Source organism: Solanum stenotomum, chromosome 1 (assembly GCF_019186545.1).
Source record: "Solanum stenotomum isolate F172 chromosome 1, ASM1918654v1, whole genome shotgun sequence".
In the NCBI taxonomy this organism is placed as follows: domain Eukaryota; kingdom Viridiplantae; phylum Streptophyta; class Magnoliopsida; order Solanales; family Solanaceae; genus Solanum; species Solanum stenotomum.
Window position 1 is genome coordinate 54,051,872 of NC_064282.1, and position 19,663 is coordinate 54,071,534.

The 19,663-nt window shown below is 31.6% G+C and overlaps 2 protein-coding genes across 5 annotated transcripts; one reads left to right on the top strand and one right to left on the bottom strand.

Annotated features, from left to right (window-relative positions):
• Nucleotides 1–6,393, top strand: LOC125874826 (lipase-like). 3 transcript variants are annotated; one of them, XM_049555867.1, is made up of 11 exons: nt 2–281; nt 403–474; nt 1,101–1,186; nt 1,549–1,614; nt 1,803–1,850; nt 1,941–2,008; nt 3,999–4,071; nt 4,159–4,320; nt 4,506–4,700; nt 5,185–5,273; nt 5,899–6,393. In XM_049555867.1, the coding sequence occupies exons 2-11, from the start codon at nt 408–410 to the stop codon at nt 6,110–6,112; spliced, it is 1,068 nt and encodes a 355-aa protein (XP_049411824.1). In that variant the 5' UTR covers nt 2–281; nt 403–407; the 3' UTR covers nt 6,113–6,393. The 3 variants fall into 3 exon arrangements, with proteins under 3 accessions (XP_049411832.1, XP_049411824.1, XP_049411816.1); XM_049555859.1 differs by having other exon boundaries at nt 3–295; nt 405–474; XM_049555875.1 differs by lacking the exon at nt 5,899–6,393 and having other exon boundaries at nt 1–295; nt 405–474; nt 5,185–5,277.
• Nucleotides 6,394–7,967: 1,574 nt separating this feature from the next.
• Nucleotides 7,968–9,692, bottom strand: LOC125874868 (uncharacterized). 2 transcript variants are annotated; one of them, XM_049555910.1, is made up of 3 exons: nt 9,026–9,692; nt 8,424–8,563; nt 7,968–8,194 (listed from the first exon to the last, which is right to left on the bottom strand). In XM_049555910.1, the coding sequence occupies exons 1-3, from the start codon at nt 9,528–9,530 to the stop codon at nt 8,147–8,149; spliced, it is 693 nt and encodes a 230-aa protein (XP_049411867.1). In that variant the 5' UTR covers nt 9,531–9,692; the 3' UTR covers nt 7,968–8,146. The 2 variants fall into 2 exon arrangements, with proteins under 2 accessions (XP_049411867.1, XP_049411876.1); XM_049555919.1 differs by having other exon boundaries at nt 8,067–8,194; nt 8,402–8,563; nt 9,026–9,639.
• Nucleotides 9,693–19,663: the final 9,971 nt, after the last annotated feature.

Consider the following 19,663-nt stretch of genomic DNA (forward strand, 5'->3'; position numbering starts at 1 on the left):
TAATTCCGTATCGGAGTCACAATCGGTTTATGTACTCCACCGCACGGCGGCGTTTTCTTACGATGACCTGTAGATTTCAGTACCGTCACGAAAGTATTAATCCATAGTCAAACCCAATTTTACCTTATTCTATACCAAAAAGCTTGGACTCTTCTCCATTCTACGTTTTTTCCTTTCCCATAAATTCTGCATTCATCGCCGGTTGACATTGCTCGCCGTCGCCGGTACTCACAAGGAACAATAACAAATCCAATAGGATAACGGAGCTCCTAGTTGAGCATCTTCAAGTTTCCAGGTGATCAGCTGTTTGAATTTTATCTCCTGATTTCTATATGTTTTATTGTCCGAGTTATTTAGGTTATTTTTTTTTAGCTGAGCATTTTGTTTTGGACATTGTTATTCAGGTTATGGACGGAAAAAAATGGTTAAAGGTGGTTATTTTTCTATGTTTAATTGCGGTTTCAACTGGTAGAGGTAATCATGATTTGATAGAATTATTAATTACTACTTAGACTTGAATTTCAGTTTCCAGTGTAGCGTGTTTACTTGGATGATTAGCAATGATATTAATGTGGCTTGTTAAATCGTCTCTATGCTACGTATAGTATGCTTTCTTGGATGGTTTTGCAATCCAATTTAGCATTTTTCAGAATATTTTTACATTGAAATTCTTATATCTAGAAAGCTTTAACTGGACTACTGTTAACTTTATTTATCCAACTATTTTTCTACAGTATCCTAAGAAAACAAAAAAAGTTGGTATATGACTCATCTCATATTAAACATGTTAAAGTTTAACTCTTCTGTTAAACTCAAACTAGGACACTTTTGAGACAGATGATTGAGGTAGGCGTGGTGGAGCTGTTAGAGAGGATTGTGAAAATGCTGATAGATTTGCTGTATGTTTAGACGTCAGAACTCTTAGTTTCTGCTTAGTGCAAGCTGATCAAGACTTTTTTTTCACCAAGTTATTTTACTAATATATGTTATGAAGTTATTTTTCTGTTTACACCATGCTCTTTATGATTGTCGCCATAAACTGATCTTGTTGACTACCGTTAACAAAATTTCTAGATAGCTTACAATTATTTTGTCTGCAGAATTCAAAGTGAAGGCCAAGAACAAGCATCATGCAGCTATCTACAACCACACCCTTGCCACCATATTAGTGGAATATGCTTCAGCAGTAAGTTCTGAGAACTTCATACCTTTTTAATATATTTTTCCAAATTCTATCTGGATCTGTTGTAGTTTCGGGGCCACAAGGGTTGTAAATGTTCTGTATTTAGTATCTTGGAGGCTTCATCACTTGAGTTTGAAATACAATTGTATTAATTTTTTTATTAAGATTATTTAATGCTTTTTATGTAGTTTTAACTTCTATATTTCTGGAACTCCTGTCCTTTGTTTTTCTGGACTTCTGATTTGCAGTTAATGCACGACATTTGCCACTTCAGGCTGCTCCTTTAATGCAGTAATTACTTTACATTGTTCACTTATATTTGATATCAATTAGACTGTAACCAAAAAGTCCCCTTTCATTTGCAGGTCTATGTGTCCGATTTGACAGAATTATTTGCCTGGACATGCTCAAGATGTAATGGTTTAACCAAGGTATTCTATATGGATCATCATCTTATAGTACGCTTAATGTTAAAAAAAGCTTCATATAAATATCACAATAGTTACCTTGTTAGGATCAAAAAATAAATATCACACGTAGTTTTCATATATGATTGGTTTGTTCAAGCCTTCATTATTAAGTTGTTTTGAATGATATATTTTGTTTTTTCCTTGAGCAGGGATTTCAAATTCTAGAGCTCATTGTTGATGTGCAACGATGCCTTCAGGTGTGTATTACACTATGCAGAAGTAAGCTTGCTCTTAATTAGACGCATTAAGCCGCTACTATGTGATCTAATACCCAATGCCCATTGCAGGCATTTGTAGGTGTGGCACAGGATCTTAATGCCATTGTTATTGCATTCAGAGGCACTCAGGAAAGCAGGTTTGGATACCAGCCCCTTACTTTATTATCATTATTGTGCAACATTAAATTTGATTTATGGGGTTTCAAAATTTGTAGTTTCGTGGTTAAATAGTCATTTACGTTAAAATGGATGTCTTCATGGGAAAACCATTCTCTTGAAACGAATAATGATATGCTACTCTTTAAATCCTGTGAACCTAATGAAAGTCTGTAAGAATTTCATGACTGAGGTGATAAAATCATGTTAAGTTGTAAAATTAATAGAGAAAGTTATACTTCTACATACTTTACTGGCCAGTTGTCTGGGTCCAAGTTGGCTATTGATATTCCATGAAAATTTGTTATGTTGAAAACGAGAACTGGATCTAAACCACCTTTTACGATGTTGTGGATGCATACACCAATGGGGGTGTATAACTAAGTACTGTTCTCCAGCAGAATTTGTTGCAACAAAAGAGGCAGAGATGCTATTGATAGAATTAGCTGTCCACTGGATATTTGGATTTAGTTTGACAAGCTAAAGAGTTTTAATTGATCGTCTTGACATGTTAACATTTTTTCTTAGTTTCTCTTCTTTCAACCTGAATAGTCCTAATCAATGTGTAATGTTTGGAAAATGTTCTGAGGCAAGGGAAAGCCTAATTTTCTTTAGCAGTCATTTAGGGGGAAGTGAAAACGCCTATGAGATCTGCAACTTTTGTCATGCCTGAGGTCATGTCTCACTTTTGCACCTTAAAGAGTTGTTTCTTGAAGAAAAAAACGAAAAAGAAAGCAGAAGAAGCTTTATCAAAAGAAAGGATAATTTAGCTGTTGAAGCTCATTTTAGCAAGACGTTTAGAAGGGATAACTTAGTTGTTGAAGCTCGTTTAAGCAAGCCAAATCATATGTGCATGTCGAGGAAAAGTCAAATATTGGGTGAACCGTTTGCATAAAAGTAAAACATGAACCAAACAACACCCAATTTTCTAGGTTTCTTCTGGATTTTTCTATCGAAGACATTTACTATTAATAGAATAAGAAAATGTCAATGTTGGACATTGGGCTTCCACTTCGGGCTTCATCACAAGTGAACCACCCACCCTTTGCTTCAAAACCTCTTCCCTTATAAAATAAGATTCAGTCATTATGGAATTTTCTAAGCACCAAGGTACTTGTGTATTTGGCTACTTATAGTTACTCCCTCTGTCCATATTAGCTGTCCACTTTCCCCTTTACACGCCCCTTAAAAATTATAAATAAGAAAGGGTAATTTTACTAATTTACCCCTGTTGCATACACTATGAGGATGGTGAGAGGAGATATATTTTACATCCCAAAGTGGCTATAATTGGAGTTACCATTCTTTCTGGTACAAAAAGTTCGTATAAAAATGAGAAATGCCCCATCTTTGAGTGCGGTTTGAACTATTGATTTAAGTAATTTGAAATAACAAATTTGGTTTACGACGAAACCTTAAGAAACTTTTTTGGAACTTTACAAACTTGTTTACACTTTCAACAAGAATTAATTGCAAGGGCAAAATGAGAAATTTAATTAATTCAGTAATTTGGGATAACTATTTTCAGTAACATGGACAACTACTATGGGATGGAGTGAGTACTATAACTTCTCATGATTTTGGTTTCAAAATTTTGTTGAGGAGTTTGAATCTCTTGACCGTAATAGATTATGACTGTTGATTCATAACTTGTGAACCAGGAGTGGCTGAAGCTGCTTCAATCAGAATTCTGTTACTTCTTGTCTGGGATAATTTTTCTAAATGGCAGAAAAAAAAAAGTTGACTTGAGTCTCCAGGTCTAAGCTGTGAAATGTTGAAGACTTTTCTTTTGTCTGTTGATGTTCACGGTGACCAAGTTTAAAATCTAATAACCTCTGATCAATCTGCTCACGGTTGTGATGTAATATGCATTATCTAAATTACTGTATAGGAATGAAGCTATATGGTCTCTGGCTGTGCGATTCAACATATATTTGATATGAAGTTCAAGTTTTAACTTTTTGGTTACAGCCTACAGAATTGGATTGAAGATCTATACTGGAAGCAGCTTGATATATCTTATCCAGGAATGGAAGATACAATGGTGTGTGTTGACGCCAAGCCTCTTCTGCTACTATTTTGTTTTTTAAACCTTCTTTTCTGCAAATTAGTTATCTCTGCTTCTTTCCAGGTGCATCATGGATTTTATTCTGCTTATCATAACACGTCATTGCGTCCAGGAGTGCTAACTGCTGTTAAAAGTGCGAAAGAGTTCTATGGAAATATTCCAATTATAGTGACTGGACACTCAATGGGAGGGGCTATGGCTGCTTTCTGTGGTCTGGATCTCACCGTATGCACTAAAGACTCGCCACTCTTTTTACGAAAAATCATTGTTTACATGTTTTGACTTGCCATTTAAAAAAATAGGTCTCATCTTAAATATCACTGATCTTGCAAATCCTTGTGGACCATTTGCCATATAATGCAAGAAATATTCTCCAACTCGCACTTAATGGATCTATCTTCTTATTCCAGGTGCATCTTGGATGCCAGAATGTTTCGGTTATGACATTTGGACAACCACGAATTGGTAATGCTGCATTTGTGTCCTACTACAGAGAATGGGTCCCCAATACAATTCGTGTTACAAATCGTCATGATATTGTGCCTCATTTACCCCCTTACTATCAATACTTCCCTCACAAAACTTATCGCCATTTCCCTAGAGAGGCAAGTTCCTCAACTCAAAACCCTGTAATACTTAATTTTTAACTGCACAAGTCTAGCTGTAAGGAATGATCTCTATACATAGAATATCTTGAGTTCAGTGCTGCGGGCTAATTCGTAAAAATTCAAATCTCAGGAATTTAAATTTGTTTAGCTATTTCAAATTTACACGTTAATGTTAAATTGTGAATTTTTCTCTATTAACCAACTTTCTGCATCTCTGAGATTATCTGTACAGTATATTAAATACCAAAGATATGTTGAAATGGTGTTTATGAATTTATTAAAAAACGAAGGTTGTCAATAATTGTATTTTTTTGTAACTTCTGCGCTAAGAAGTTACACATGAATATATGATAAAGACTCATGGTAATTGTCTTTCTCATTGTGAGCATTCGGACTAAGTTTAGACACATTCAAGTGACTCTGCCTCTTGCTGTCTTGATTCGTGGTTGCATTATGTTGACTGTGAATCTTGAAATTGCAGGTCTGGCTTTATGATCTTGGCTTTGGAAGTTTAGTTTATACAGTTGAAAAGGTCTGCGATAATTCTGGGGAGGATCCTTCTTGCAGCAGGTAAAGTTTCTCGTTCATGTGCTCAGCAGAAATATATGCACTGGATTTCTTCAAATTGCTTTTCATGCGGTTAGTTTAAGTTAAACTACAAGTGCAAACAGTGGAAAATGCTTATGGCAAATCATAACAAGTTTGAGGGCACATATGGATCCATTTTATAAAGCATTATGGCAAAAATGCTGATACATCATACAACTTTCATTTGTCAAATAAGAAAGCAATTTGAAAAAAACAAACATTAAAATAAATTCTAACAAGAACTTTCTAAAGCTGTATGAGGTATGTGAAACACAACCGTACATAATTGTGATGATGCAAAAAAGAAAAGAAGGGAGTCTCTCTCACTTTTCTTCTGTTGATAAACAAACAAGAAAGTGAAACCATAATACACTGATATTTGGTAAGAGAAGTGGTAATTTTACTGCTAAACCATGTTGTAACGAAATAATCTGTAATCTTGCTGGTAATTTAGGGTCCAGAAAGACCAATTTTTGGATTAGAAACATGTCGAGACTGGAGACACCTAAAGGTGCACCTCCTCTCTAATTATCTTGGTAGTAATAAACGACTGGCTGAATGTTACTAGAGCTGTTGTTGGCCTCTAACTTTGATCACATCTTTGTAGGTCGGTGAAAGGCAACAGTGTTAAGGATCATGTGAGATATTTTGGTGTAAAATTATCATGTGATATATCAGCGGGGTGCAGAATTGTGATGGGTAATGGTCTAGCATCGTATCGCACAACAGACAACGACGGAAATGCCATCTTCTCCAGAAATATATCTTCTTCTGTTTTGAGAATGAATGTGGAGTCTGGTGAGGAAGGGAAATCATTATAGAGATGATTGGGATTACCACTTGACTCTCCAAAATTTGGGAGAGCTGAAGCAGAGTTTCCCACTTAAGGCTTAAATAGGAAAAATGTATAGCTAGTCAAACTATGCCAATTGTGTCCTTTTGCTTGGAAGGGCGTCGTGTATATAGTTCCTTTTATTTAACTTTGTTTTTGTTATCGTTTTTTACATCTTATTCATGTAAATAAAAAGAGATATATGATTAATGTTCTGTAAATTCGTAAACGTAGCTATCTGCTCCTTTGAAAATGACAAAAAATGGATTCCCAATCACTGACAATTGTTGATACACCCATTCCTTCTAAGATTTATTTTCTTTCTCTAGGATAAGGAACGAGAAACAATAATTTTGTAAGTTGATACAATTTAACGTTTTATATAATATAGTATACATGAGAGAGTATTGAAAAAACCCCCCAAGTGCAAATTAATAGTTTCATGCTTGAATTATTGACAACCTTAAAAATATTTCTATATTTGACTAACTAAACTTAGATACATCCTCGATCTGCCACATGACATAGCAAGTGGTTTTAAACTCTTGTAGGAGCATGAATTTCTTAATATAAAGTTCAAAGAAGTGTTAAAAGCACCTCTAAACTTGACGATAATTTAGAGGTGTATTTAACTCATATTGCAAGTTCCGGGGTTTATTTAAGTTTTTAAACTTGTCAATAGTTTTGAGATGTAACTAATAATTTGCGTTGAATTTAGGGATGTTTTCGATACTTTTCTCTTTTTCCCACTAGAACCAATTAATAGAATGAAATTAAATGACGAACTATAACTAAGAATGATATATGTCTTCATGTTACTCCAACCGTACAAATTTCTACTTGTGACATTTTCTTATATCTATTTTGGGATGTTTCAAAGTGTTTGCCATATAAATCTTTCTGTTGAAAAAATTAAATACAACATTGATGTAATGTTTCTTTTAATATCAAACAAAATCGTGTCTTTCCATTAGCACTAATAGAGAAGCATATATTTCCAGTTGACATCTTAACGTATTCAATTATCTCCGTCTCATTTTATGTGGTACCATTTAATTTGACACGGTGTTTAAAAAAAAAAAGACTTTGAAGCTTGAGGTCTTAAGCAATCTTTAGATATTTGTGTCGCTGTAAATCATTCTATTAAAAGTAAAAAGAGAATTCTAAAGTTAAATTATTTCAAATTATAATAAAGTAACATTCTTTTGGATGGATTAAAAAGAAAATGAAACCACCTAAATTGATTTGAGGGGAGTGAATATATGATTTTATCAAGGGTTGGTGGAGATTCTTAATAATGTCAAGAAGAGCAACATAAGAAAACTATTTTTAGTCACAAGTTTTGACAACAATTTAAAGAAATCCCCAAAAAGAAATGTAGATTTAGATGAAATGGGATGTTATATAAGCAGAAGAGATGAAAACAGATCATGGAACAAATATGTATACTTAAGGTGGATATTACAACAAGCTTTAAAAAGCAAGGATTTAACTAATAAACACTCTTNTTAACGTACTCAATTACCTCCGTCTCATTTTATGTGGTACCATTTAATTTGACACGGTGTTTAAAAAGAAAAAAGACTTTGAAGCTTAAGGTCTTAAAAGGTATTTGTGTCGATGTAAATCATTTTATTAAAGGTAAAAGGAGAATTCTAAAATTAAATTGTTTCGAATTATAATAAAGTAACATTCTTTTAGATGGATTAAAAAGAAAATGATACCACCTAAACTGATTTGAGGGGAGTGAATATATGATTTTATCAAGGGTTGGTGGATATTCTTAATAATGTCAAGAAGAGCAACATAAGAAAACTATTTTTAGTCACAAGTTTTGACAACAATTTAAAGAAATCCCCAAAAAGAAATGTAGATTTAGATGAAATGGGATGTTATATAAGCAGAAGAGATGAAAACAGATCATGGAACAAATATGTATACTTAAGGTGGAAATTACAACAAGCTTTAAAAAGCAAGGATTTAACTAATAAACACTCTTCTTCCATATTCCCATGCTTGCACTTTAATCTGTTTTTGAGTCTGTCGATGCTGATGTTTCAGTTGCATTCTCCTGCAAAATTCAAACAAAAATTAAAAATTGACACTTGTTTCCATAAAAAAACTGCTAACATTATGGACATGGACAATTTATTCCTTTTTTAATCCATATATATATATGATGGAATAACTTATCTCAGGATAGTTTATTCGAGACAATTAACAGAAAATAACTTGTTCCTAACCAAATGACCCTCAAAGAAAAACAAAAGGATTTTACATTTTACATAGCAAGTTCAAACCTCTTTTGGCTTTTCCTCTGTCTCTGGTTTATCATCATCCTTGACAGTTTCTGGTTTAGTAGCATCTGTGGCCTCAGAAATAGCGATAACTTCTTCCTTCTCTTTGTCTTTCACTTCTTCAATTGGCTTGATGGTCTCCTCTATGGGTTAAAAAAAATGCATATTAACACATCAATAAGGAAAAAAAGGACAAGAGAAATAAAAATTTCAATCGAAACATAAAATCCTTCGTCTTTCCCCTTGTTGTAAATTTGAAAATAAAATGATAAATACTGATTGAAATTTACCAAGTTTTGCATTTTAAATTATTGGAATATGAACCTTTTCTGAATCTTGGAAGTACAGAAGAAGAAGAAGAATATCAGCCTTACCGGATGTGCAAATTTTCTTCTTAGTTATATTAAGAGTATGTAAAATTATATACTTATATTAGCTAACATTTAACCTTTGTACACCACATATCGTTGGGGGCCCCTATATGTTGTTTTTGATAGACCTCGAATCAAATAAAAGAATATTATAAAACAACAAGTACGTAAAAACAATTGAGATAGCCAAGTAGCACAAAAGAAATTATGATAAGAAAGAAAAGAAGAACAAACCAGTTTTCTCTTCTACTTTAATTTCTTCAACAGATTCTTTCTTCTCCACAACAGCAACAACAGAAACAGGGACTGTTTCCTCATTTTCATTCTTCTTCTCTACAACAGCAACCGGAGTTGTTTCATCGTTCTCTATAACAGAAACAGGGGTTGTTGTTTCATCATTTTCATTCTTCTTCTCTACAACAGCAACATGGATTGTTTCATTCTTCGTCTCTACAACTTTCTCTTCTTTCTTTTCAACAACCTCATCTTCTTTCGCCTTTTCCAATTCCACCATTTCTTTCTTCTCAGACTTCTCTTTTTCCACAGCCACCACTTTCGGTGCAATCAACTCCTTCTCCTCCTCCACTTTTTCATCACTACCAATCTCTGCAACCCCATTTTCAGTTTTTACGACATTTTCATCCTTTGTGGATTCGGATTTAGAACTCAATGATCTCTTGTTCTTAGGAATCGTGGCGTTCTCCGTTGCAACTGCGTGCTTTGATTCCCCACAACCCATCTTTTTATTATGAAGAATTGGAGGAACTTGCAAAAAGAAAAAAACAGGGGAAAAGGGGTATTGATATTTTTTCTGTTTTTTCCTTTGATTTTGGGATTCAAAGGAAAAAAAAAAAGATAGAGAAAAGATTGATGGAGAAAATTATTGGCTCTCTCTTTTTTCTTTTCACCCTTTGGTTTTTCTTGACGGGGCTTTGAGGTTTCTATTATAATAGAAAACCGTTTTTTTCGTTGGCTTTTCAAGGTTGAGAATTTCCAATTCTTTATTTTTAAACATGTCCAATGGAAAATTCTATTGCCAAATTTATAGTGCCGAATTCAAGATTTAAAGTTAATCAAGTGTGTGATATACTATACATACATATTTTTTGTTTACTTTTCATATCTATAAATTCCGAATTAAATGTTGTGAGTGCAGTCATATCCAAATCAATGGATTTCATTGTTTGGATAAAATCCAATTCAGATAAAAAAATTGAATCAAACAATTTAATAGATCGATTTTTATTTGATTTTATTAAAATAAATCAAAAAAATAACTGAACCAAACTGACAAATTGTATACATAATATATTGTTTTTTATGAACAACTTTTTTATTCTAAAATGATTACAACACTCTAGTGAAAAAAGAAAAAAAGAAATGGTATGATGCACCTTTTATTTGTGCAATTATATCGATAGCCTATGCATTATTCAATAAATTTATGTTGTTTAGTACATTGAATTAACTAACAATATAAGTAGAAAGTTAAATATAATTGGAATTCTCATATAAGAATTTTAAGATCCAAAATGACACAAATACAATTCATTTCCTTATGAATGAAATGTTTTTTGTTTCTTTTGAATAAATCGTTTCTTTTATTTTCGTATATGATTAATAACTAAAACAAGCGAATCAAATCAAACTTAAATTGATAACAATCAAATCGAACTTAAATAGATAACAACCAAATCGATAAACATGTATTATGATTAGTATGATAATTGATTTTTTTATTAATTTTAAAAATCAATTAAAATTGATTTAGTTTTGATTTTTAACTAATAATCAATCCAAATCAACTCATGAACACCCCTCTTCATGCTGAATACTTAGATAAGTCAATGTCCATACGTGCATCATTATTATTATTTTTATAAAATAGATATACTTAAATAAATTGCATCTTATTGTTTTTATTTTTCTTCAATAATAAGTACATTAATGGGTAACCACTACTTGGGATCTTTGGGTATGAATGAAACAAATTAGTTGTTATGTTTGAAAGGGTCAATTCATGCAGACAATTTACAAATAAAAGGTTGTTGCCGGCCTGCCGTATGAAAGTGGACATAAAGTTAATTTATGAAATTAATGTTGAAATATCCGCTAAATCAGCTGTCAATTCTCTAATGCATTTCCGACGTACCGTATCGGTCGGTTCAATTCGATTTTGAAGTTAATTGGTTTCATTTATCAATTATCGATTTGTAGTGCTAAATCATTAAGATATTGACTTATTGGCTATTAGTTTATCGTTATTGGTTTAATCATTAAGATTTATCACAAAAAATCACGAAAAATCAAGGTGATAAACCAAATGAACCATGCACATAAGTTGTCAGAATGCATTTTGCTCAAAAGTAAACACTATCACACTGTAGAATAACCGCAAGTTTGAGATAACCTAAAATTAAAGTATGAAACTAAGCTCTAAGTCAAGGACATTATATATAAAATGATATAAATATAATTATTTAATTTACTATAGGGTTATCGATCAACCCATTAAGAAAAAACTTCAAACTGTTAAGAACCAATAACTCGATAATAAAAGAAAAAATCAAAACCATTACCGCAACCGCTAAACCAATAACCCATCATCAATAAACCAATAATCCATCATCAATAAACCAATAAATTTTTTTTGATTCGAATTATCGATTTCGATTTAATTTTAAACAACCCTATAATGAAACATATAGGCACTCGATGCACTAAAGGCCGAGAAGAATCAACATATAACTTGTACGTACCAAACATATACTAACTATTATGTATTTCCTATATCAATTGTTGCGGAGAACCCAATTTCTAAGTCTTTTGGTACAATCTCAGAGAAGGATGGAACCATGAACAAATGCATGAATCACTACACAAAATTAGAGGACAGATCGATAGAAAACACAAAAAAAAACTGTGCCAAAAAAAATCGATGATGTTTCACTATATCGTTTAAAAAAGAATTGAACAATCTAATGGATCGAGCTTGAACTTTAGATGATTAGATCGTCCCATGGGGTCACTCTGATATAGAGGATTCTGAAAAGTGTAGTCATTCAGTAACTAATTTTTTATTTGGTGATGAATAATCTAAAATTATCTTTAAATATTTCTAGTGAAATTTTTGACTTCACCTTAAAAAAAAATAAAATAATATGCTAGTATCATGATTTTAAGGAGTATCATTTGAATTTTTCTCTTAATTAAGCAATATACTTTATTATTAAGGATCAAGACTATTGAGGACCAAAAGTTTGGCATGAAATTAAATGAGTTTTAAGGGGCTTGTTTAATTAAGAGGTAGAGTTAAATGTGAAGTTAATTCCAAGAAAAACTTCATTTAACTCAACGTACCATCAATTATTTCCAAAAGATTATATAATATATATAAAAATAAGATTGAATTTGTTTTCATTAATGAGAAAGCAACACATGTATATTAGATTAATTAATTAATTAACAATATAGTCGTTTTCCCCTTCCATAGTTAAATATTCTCATTAATTAACAATATATTTTTCAATCCTTATCTTTTTGTCTCTAATTTAGAGCCGGTACGTACAAACACAAAAATTTCCAAAGAAGCATCTTAATGAAATTAGAAAATTTAATTACATACAAACGTATACCACCTTTATATTCCATACTAGTAAATTTGTCTGCGCTTCGCGCAGTTATGAAAAACGATAAAATATCAATATATATTTATTGAGACATATAATTAATTTCATAGAGAAAAAATTTGGTTAGTAGTTAATGACCTTCAACAAAGTAATATGTTACTTTTTACTTTTTGAACCAAAAGAAAATATAAACTTACTAAATTTTCTTTATAAATATAAAACAAAGAGAAGTCATAAAGAGAACTACAAAAAAATGCAACATTAATCCTATAATTTTAATCATTGAAAAATAAAAAGGAAAAAATACGAAACCAATACACAATCTTTCGAGTTCTTGTCGACATCCATTCCCACAAGTCGATCACCATTAAATAGCATTCATTTTTTTTTCAAGTCAAACTAAAATATGAATAAAATAAGTATCAAAAACATAACAATTTAAAAGACTAATGTGATCATCTCTCCAAAATCTTACAATGTTTCTATAATATGAATAACAAATAATGTCATGAATATGACTAGTAATTATTTTAGAGATTATGGTAATAAAAATTATGAGAGTAATGAAAATAACGATCATTAAGTTTTGCATTAAAAATATGAAAGAACGATTAATTGATATATTTATTATTCTACAATAAAAAATAGAAAAATTGTAAAAATAAAATAAAATAAATAAATAGAATTCTGAGCTAAAGATTATCTAGTAAAGATGAAAAACTCAAGAGACTCAAGGCATTATTGTGTGGCTTTTAGTGTTATTTAAAATTTGTAGTGAAGGATTTGTAATTGAAAATTCAAGGGGAAAAAATTATATTTAGACATTTTTGAGGAAGTTAAAGGCAAAAAAAGAAAAGAGGAGAAAGAGATAATTATGTCGAACAAAGTCATAACTTACTATTTTGAACCAAATTTTTCTATAAATTTACAACAATCAAAACTTTATATAAAATACAAAATGAAGAGATGAAATAACTAAAATAAATAAATAAATAATACAATATCATTCCTACGATTTAATCATTAAAACATTTAAAACAAATATAAAATCAATGTACAATCTTTCGAGCTTTTGTCGATGTCCACTTCCACAACCCACAATCACCATTCAATAGTCTTCATCTTATTCTTTCAAGTCAACCAAAGCATCAACATAATGAGCACTGAAAACTTGACAACTTAAAATGTTAATGTGCTCATTTCAACAAAGTTTTACAATATCTCTATTTATAGGACTACAACATAGAATACCAAATAATATCATGAATTTGACTATTAATTATTCTAGAGGTTATAATAATAAAAAATCATGAGAGTAATGAAAATAAAGACCATTAGGTTTTACATTAAAGGAAATTAAAAAATGATTTTTTAGCAATTTCACATTAAACATTTGATATAAAATTTGCATTACTTGAATTTCTTGTCAAGTTTTTACAATAAATTTCAAATAATAAAAGTATGACTTACATATAAATAAAATCCGATCCGTTCATCAGATGTCATGAAAAAGATGAAATTTTTCCGTTCAACAAAAAAAAAATACCTACAATAAAATAATCAAATCTCATATAAGTAAAAATTAAGATATAAAATAATATTTTATAAAGTTGTAAAAAAGATTGAGATTCTTGGCCAAAAAGATGAGATGACTTCACCAAGTTAATCCCTAGCTCTACTATACATATAAATTTGATCATTTCTTTTGTAACAAAATTTTCTAATGCCTCTATTTATAGGACCATAATATGGAATACCAAAAGATATCATAAACATGACTATTAATATGCATTAGAAGTTATGATAATCAAAAGTCATGGGAGTAATGAAAATGAAGACAATTAAGTTTTTATATTAAAGAATATGAATAAATGGAGTAGTAATTGTTTATTTTGTATAATAATAATAATAATAATAGAAAAGAATGTCCAAAAAATGAGAAAAAAGATAAATAGGATCCTTGGCCAAAGAGAGGTGCCACATCACTTTTCTTTTATCTAACTTTATATTATATATATATAGATTAGTTAATCACTTTTTATTTGGCACGGTTTTTAAAAAATCAAACATAAGAAGGTAATTTTATTAAGTAGTAATTTACTCCTTAAAAATATTCTTGAATTTTTACAAACAAATGTGAACACTTTTCGAAAATAATTAATTAATATTTTTTTAATTTAATAAGGTGGACAACAATATAAAATAACTATTTTTAATATAATGATCAACTAATATGGTACAGAGGGAGTATATCCTAGTACAAGAAGTGATGCTTACAAATTGGTACAATGCGCTTGAAAAGTTGAACTAGACTTTCGTTAGAACCTCTCCTCTTCCAATACCTTGTTGTTTATTTTNAAAAAAAAAATACCTACAATAAAATAATCAAATCTCATATAAGTAAAAATTAAGCTATAAAATAATATTTTATAAAGTTGTAAAAAAGATTGAGATTCTTGGCCAAAAAGATGAGATGACTTCACCAAGTTAATCCCTAGCTGTACTATACATAAAAATTTGATCATTTCTTTTGTAACAAAATTTTCTAATGCCTCTATTTATAGGACCATAATATGGAATACCAAAAGATATCATAAACATGACTATTAATATGCATTAGAAGTTATGATAATCAAAAGTCATGGGAGTAATGAAAATGAAGACAATTAAGTTTTTATATTAAAGAATATGAATAAATGGAGTAGTAATTGTTTATTTTGTATAATAATAATAATAAAATAGAAAAAAATGTCAAAAAAATGAGAAAAAAAAAATAGGATCCTTGGCCAAAGAGAGGTGTCACATCACTTTTCTTTTATCTAACTTTATATTATATATAGATTAGTTAATCACTTTTTATTTGGCACGATTTTAAAAAAATCAAACATAAGAAGATAATTTTATTAGTAATTTACTCCTTAAAAATATTCTTGAATTTTTACAAACAAATGTAAACACTTTTCAAAAATAATTAATTACAAGGGTAATATAGAAAAGAATTAATTAATGTTTTCTTGATTTAATAAGGTGGACAACAATATAAAACAACTATTTTTAGTATAATGATCAACAAATATGGTACAAAGGGAGCATATCCTAGTACAAGAAGTGATGCTTACAAATTGGTACAATGCGCTTGAAAAGTTGAACTAGACTTTCGTTAGAACCTCTCCTCTTCCAATACCTTGTTGTTTATTTTTGTATTAGGGAAAATTATTAAGTACACGTGGCCGCTAAGGATTGGAGACACTTGATATTAGAAATTAGAATAGATCTAAAGAATGAGTTAGAATTAAGAAAATATTCCTTTGAGAAGTAACCAAGATCGTTGCATATCCGGATTGATTATTAGTCCATATCACAATATCGAATTTTTAGAAGATGAAAGGCGGAAAATACAGACCAATTGCTTGTTGCACAGTCCTGTATAAAATCGTTGCAAAAATCCAAACTGCTAGACTACAGGAGGTAATAACATAAGTGAACTCAATCAGAATTCATAAAAATTGCTGACAATATCATCTTAGCAACTGAGTTAGTGAAAGATTATCAAAGAAAACATACCTCCCCCAGATGTATGGTCAATGTTGAATGGATCTTTCTGAAACAAATCCTGACTGGATTATGCTTCCCAGCTAAATTTATACAGTTGATCATGCAATGTGTACAGATTGTGATGAAAATGGAGAGCCATCTAATCCATTTAATGTTGTCAAAAGGACTCACCATTCTTGTTTGCCATAGCCATGGAGTATTTAAGTAGATCACTCAAAGACAACAAAAACTATTCCTACCATCCTAGATGTGCTAAACTAGGGATCTCTCATTTATGCTTTGCGCATGATTTACTTACGTTTGCCACAAGAGACCTTAATTCTATTACAACATTGATGGAGTGCTTTAAATCCTTCTCAGCAACATCTGGCCTCCAAGCAAATATCGAAAAATGCTCTATTTATTTTGGAGGTATATCAAACATAGAAGGTGACGTGATAATACATCATACTGGTTTCTATGCTGGAAAACTGCCATTCAAATACTTAGGCATCCTTCTCTCTACAAAGAAGCTCTCAATAATTCAATAAACCCCTTTGATTGAGAAAATAGTTGCAAGGATTTCTTCTTGGACTGCCAAAAAATTATCTCATGCTGGAAGATTGCAACTAATCCAAATTGTTTTATTTGGTATTCAAGCTTATTGGTCACAACGTAACTATTCATCATCCCATAAAAAGTACTCGGGAAAAAAGATAAATATACCCCCAAACTTTCGTAAATGGTATCTAAATATCCCTCGTTATACTTTTAGAACGTTGATGCCCCTACTGTCTAATTTTTGGAGCATGTATACCTTTTGGACTAACGGAGGGACACGTGTCACGATCTTAACAACCTATCAAAAATTTATTTAATTTTTATTTTCAATTAAATAATCTGACCCGAATAATTAAAACCCACCCAAATAATTTAAGACCCACCCAAATAAATCCCATTTTCTCATTCTTTTCTAGTTCCAACAACCATACACCCCAAGAATAGATACCCAACACCACTGCCCCGACTCCATCTTCTTCGGCGAAGCTCCACGTACAAAACCACCTCTAATTACTATTGAACTCAACCTCCCTTACTCTAGCGACGCTCCAGCGAAATCAGTGAGGTAGCGATCCTTCATCCATCATGAAACCTGACCACCAGTCACCCATCCCTCCCTCACCGTTGCTCCAACAATTCCGGCGAATCAAACCAGCGAACTCCGGCGAATCGAACCAGCGACCTTCGAATGGATTTATAATCACAAAACAAAAGTCAATAACTTTTTTAGATGACTGAAATTTTGAAAAATAAAGATTGTAGGGCTGAAAACCAAGAAAATAGATCTGTGAAAATCGAAAATCAACAATACATTCAGCAGCCACACAAGGAAAGCATCACATACTGCAATGACCTTTTGGAACACTTCCTGCATTTTTCAAGAGTCAATTGGTACTGGTATTCGTACCAAACCAAAGCTTCCTGGTTTGATTGGCAATTCAAGGATTACTTAGCTTTCCTACATGAATTTCCATTTCCAAGGAATTTAATGCTAACATGGCTTTAGAAAACTTTGAATTTTGCTTTATGATTAGTTCTTGATCTCCTGATAACTTGGTTATAATTTCGGAGCGGGTCTTAAATTACTTGGGTGGGTTTTTTAATTATCCGGGTCGATTTTTTAATTGAAAATAAAAATTAAATACGTTTTGGATAGATTGTTAAGATCGAGACATGTGTCCCTCTGTTAGTCCAAAGGGTATACATACTCCAAAAATTAGACGGTAGGGGCATCAACGTTCTAAAGTATAACGAGGGGTATTTAGATACCATTTACGAAAGTTCAGGGATATATTTATCCTTTTTCCCAAAGCACTCAACCTCATTGATTCTAACTGTAGAAGCTTTCTGTGGCCATGAACCAACACAATCACCAAAAAAATCTTAGTGGCTTGGGAGAGAATTTGTACTCCAAGATCCATATAAGGTTTAAACTTGATCAACATTCGATTGTGGAACAAGACAGCTATTGCAAAAACCGCATGTGACTTAGCTCACAAGAAAGATAAACTATGGATTAGATGGATCCATACATACTATATTAAATCTCATACGGTGGTATTAACATCTATACCTTCTCAGGCATCATGAATGATAAGGAAGATCCTGGCAACAAGAACTTTGGAACAGACTCAGGCACTACAATTAAGTTCTGTAAGCATAAAAATATATTTATCAGAAGCTACTAGGAGACAATCCAAAAATTTCTTGGAAATTCCTACTATTTGGCAACAGTGCAAGACCAAAGGCTAAATTTACACTATGGCTGCAGCTACAGGATAAACTACACAAAACTGATAGGCTTCAGGCATGGGGTTAGATATTGATCAACAATGCTTCAACAACAGGAGGAAACAAGAGATCACTTATTTGTTCGATGTGAATTTACCCAAGGGGTGTGGAGAAGAGTTATGACTTGGCTGCAATGGCAATGGAATCCTGCAACAATTTGGAACACTCACATAGCATGGACCATATTGTGCGTGAATGGGAGATCACTGAATGCTCAGATTTTCAAAATGATATATGCTGAGATTACATATGTAGTATGGATGGGAAAAAATAGGTTGAAAATACAAGGCGTCAATGTGAGGAACTTGCAAAGGAGATCGTCTACATTCGTAATGTCCGAGCTAGCCCTCAAGTCAAGACAAACATCCATCAACTTAAATTTTAGATAACTCTGTAGACTTGCCAATTTATATATGAGTTTATTTACACTTTGAGATAACAATCTATGTTAGTATTGCTATGGATTTGTAAACAACAACTTTGGTGATTACTAGAAATGTCAGTTACCAAAAAAAAAGTTGAAGCAACGATACTCAGATATTATTGATCCAGTCATTTGTTGAATTGTATTATTGTTCTTTATAAGCTTATGAGAAAATATATTTTAAAAAAATTCTAAACTTGGAAGCACAATTTACTTTAGCACTTAAACTATACATGCGTTTAAATACCCTTTATCATCTTTGAACTGATTTTTTTTCAACCTTAACACTGCAATATCAATCTCAAAATGACAAGTGAATTCCACACACGCCACGTCATCGACATGTCAGTGCCACATTGAAAATTATTAAGTGTCAAAAACACACTTAAACTATTCCTTTTCTTTGAGTTTCATACCTAAACTATTGAAGGTGTGAGTTTTATACCTAAACTATCACTTATTAGTTTGAAAAACACATCTCTCTCTTTTATAATACTTTCATCTTGGTGTGTGTAATACACTCTCTCTTTTATTTAAAAAAATTGTCACATCACACTCCACATGGACAAAACATTTCACCTTGACAAAAATTAAATAAATTATAAGTATTAGTTGTACTTAAAGATTAAAAAATTATTATCCCAAAAAATATATTTCTTTTTATAAAATATAATGTACAATATTTTTCTTACCCCACTCCATCACTTCCTCTCACCGTACCCTCCCCTCCCCCCCTCAAATACTAATTTAGATATTATCTTATTTTACAAAAATTAAATAAATAAATTAAAAGCGGGGGGTTAAATAAGATGGGGTAGAATTTTTATTTTTGTAAAATAAAATAATAACAATTTTTTTGGTTAATGAGTGAATGGTTTGGGCGGGGGGGGGGGGGGGGGGGGGGGGGGGGGGGGGGGGGGGGGGGGGGGGGGG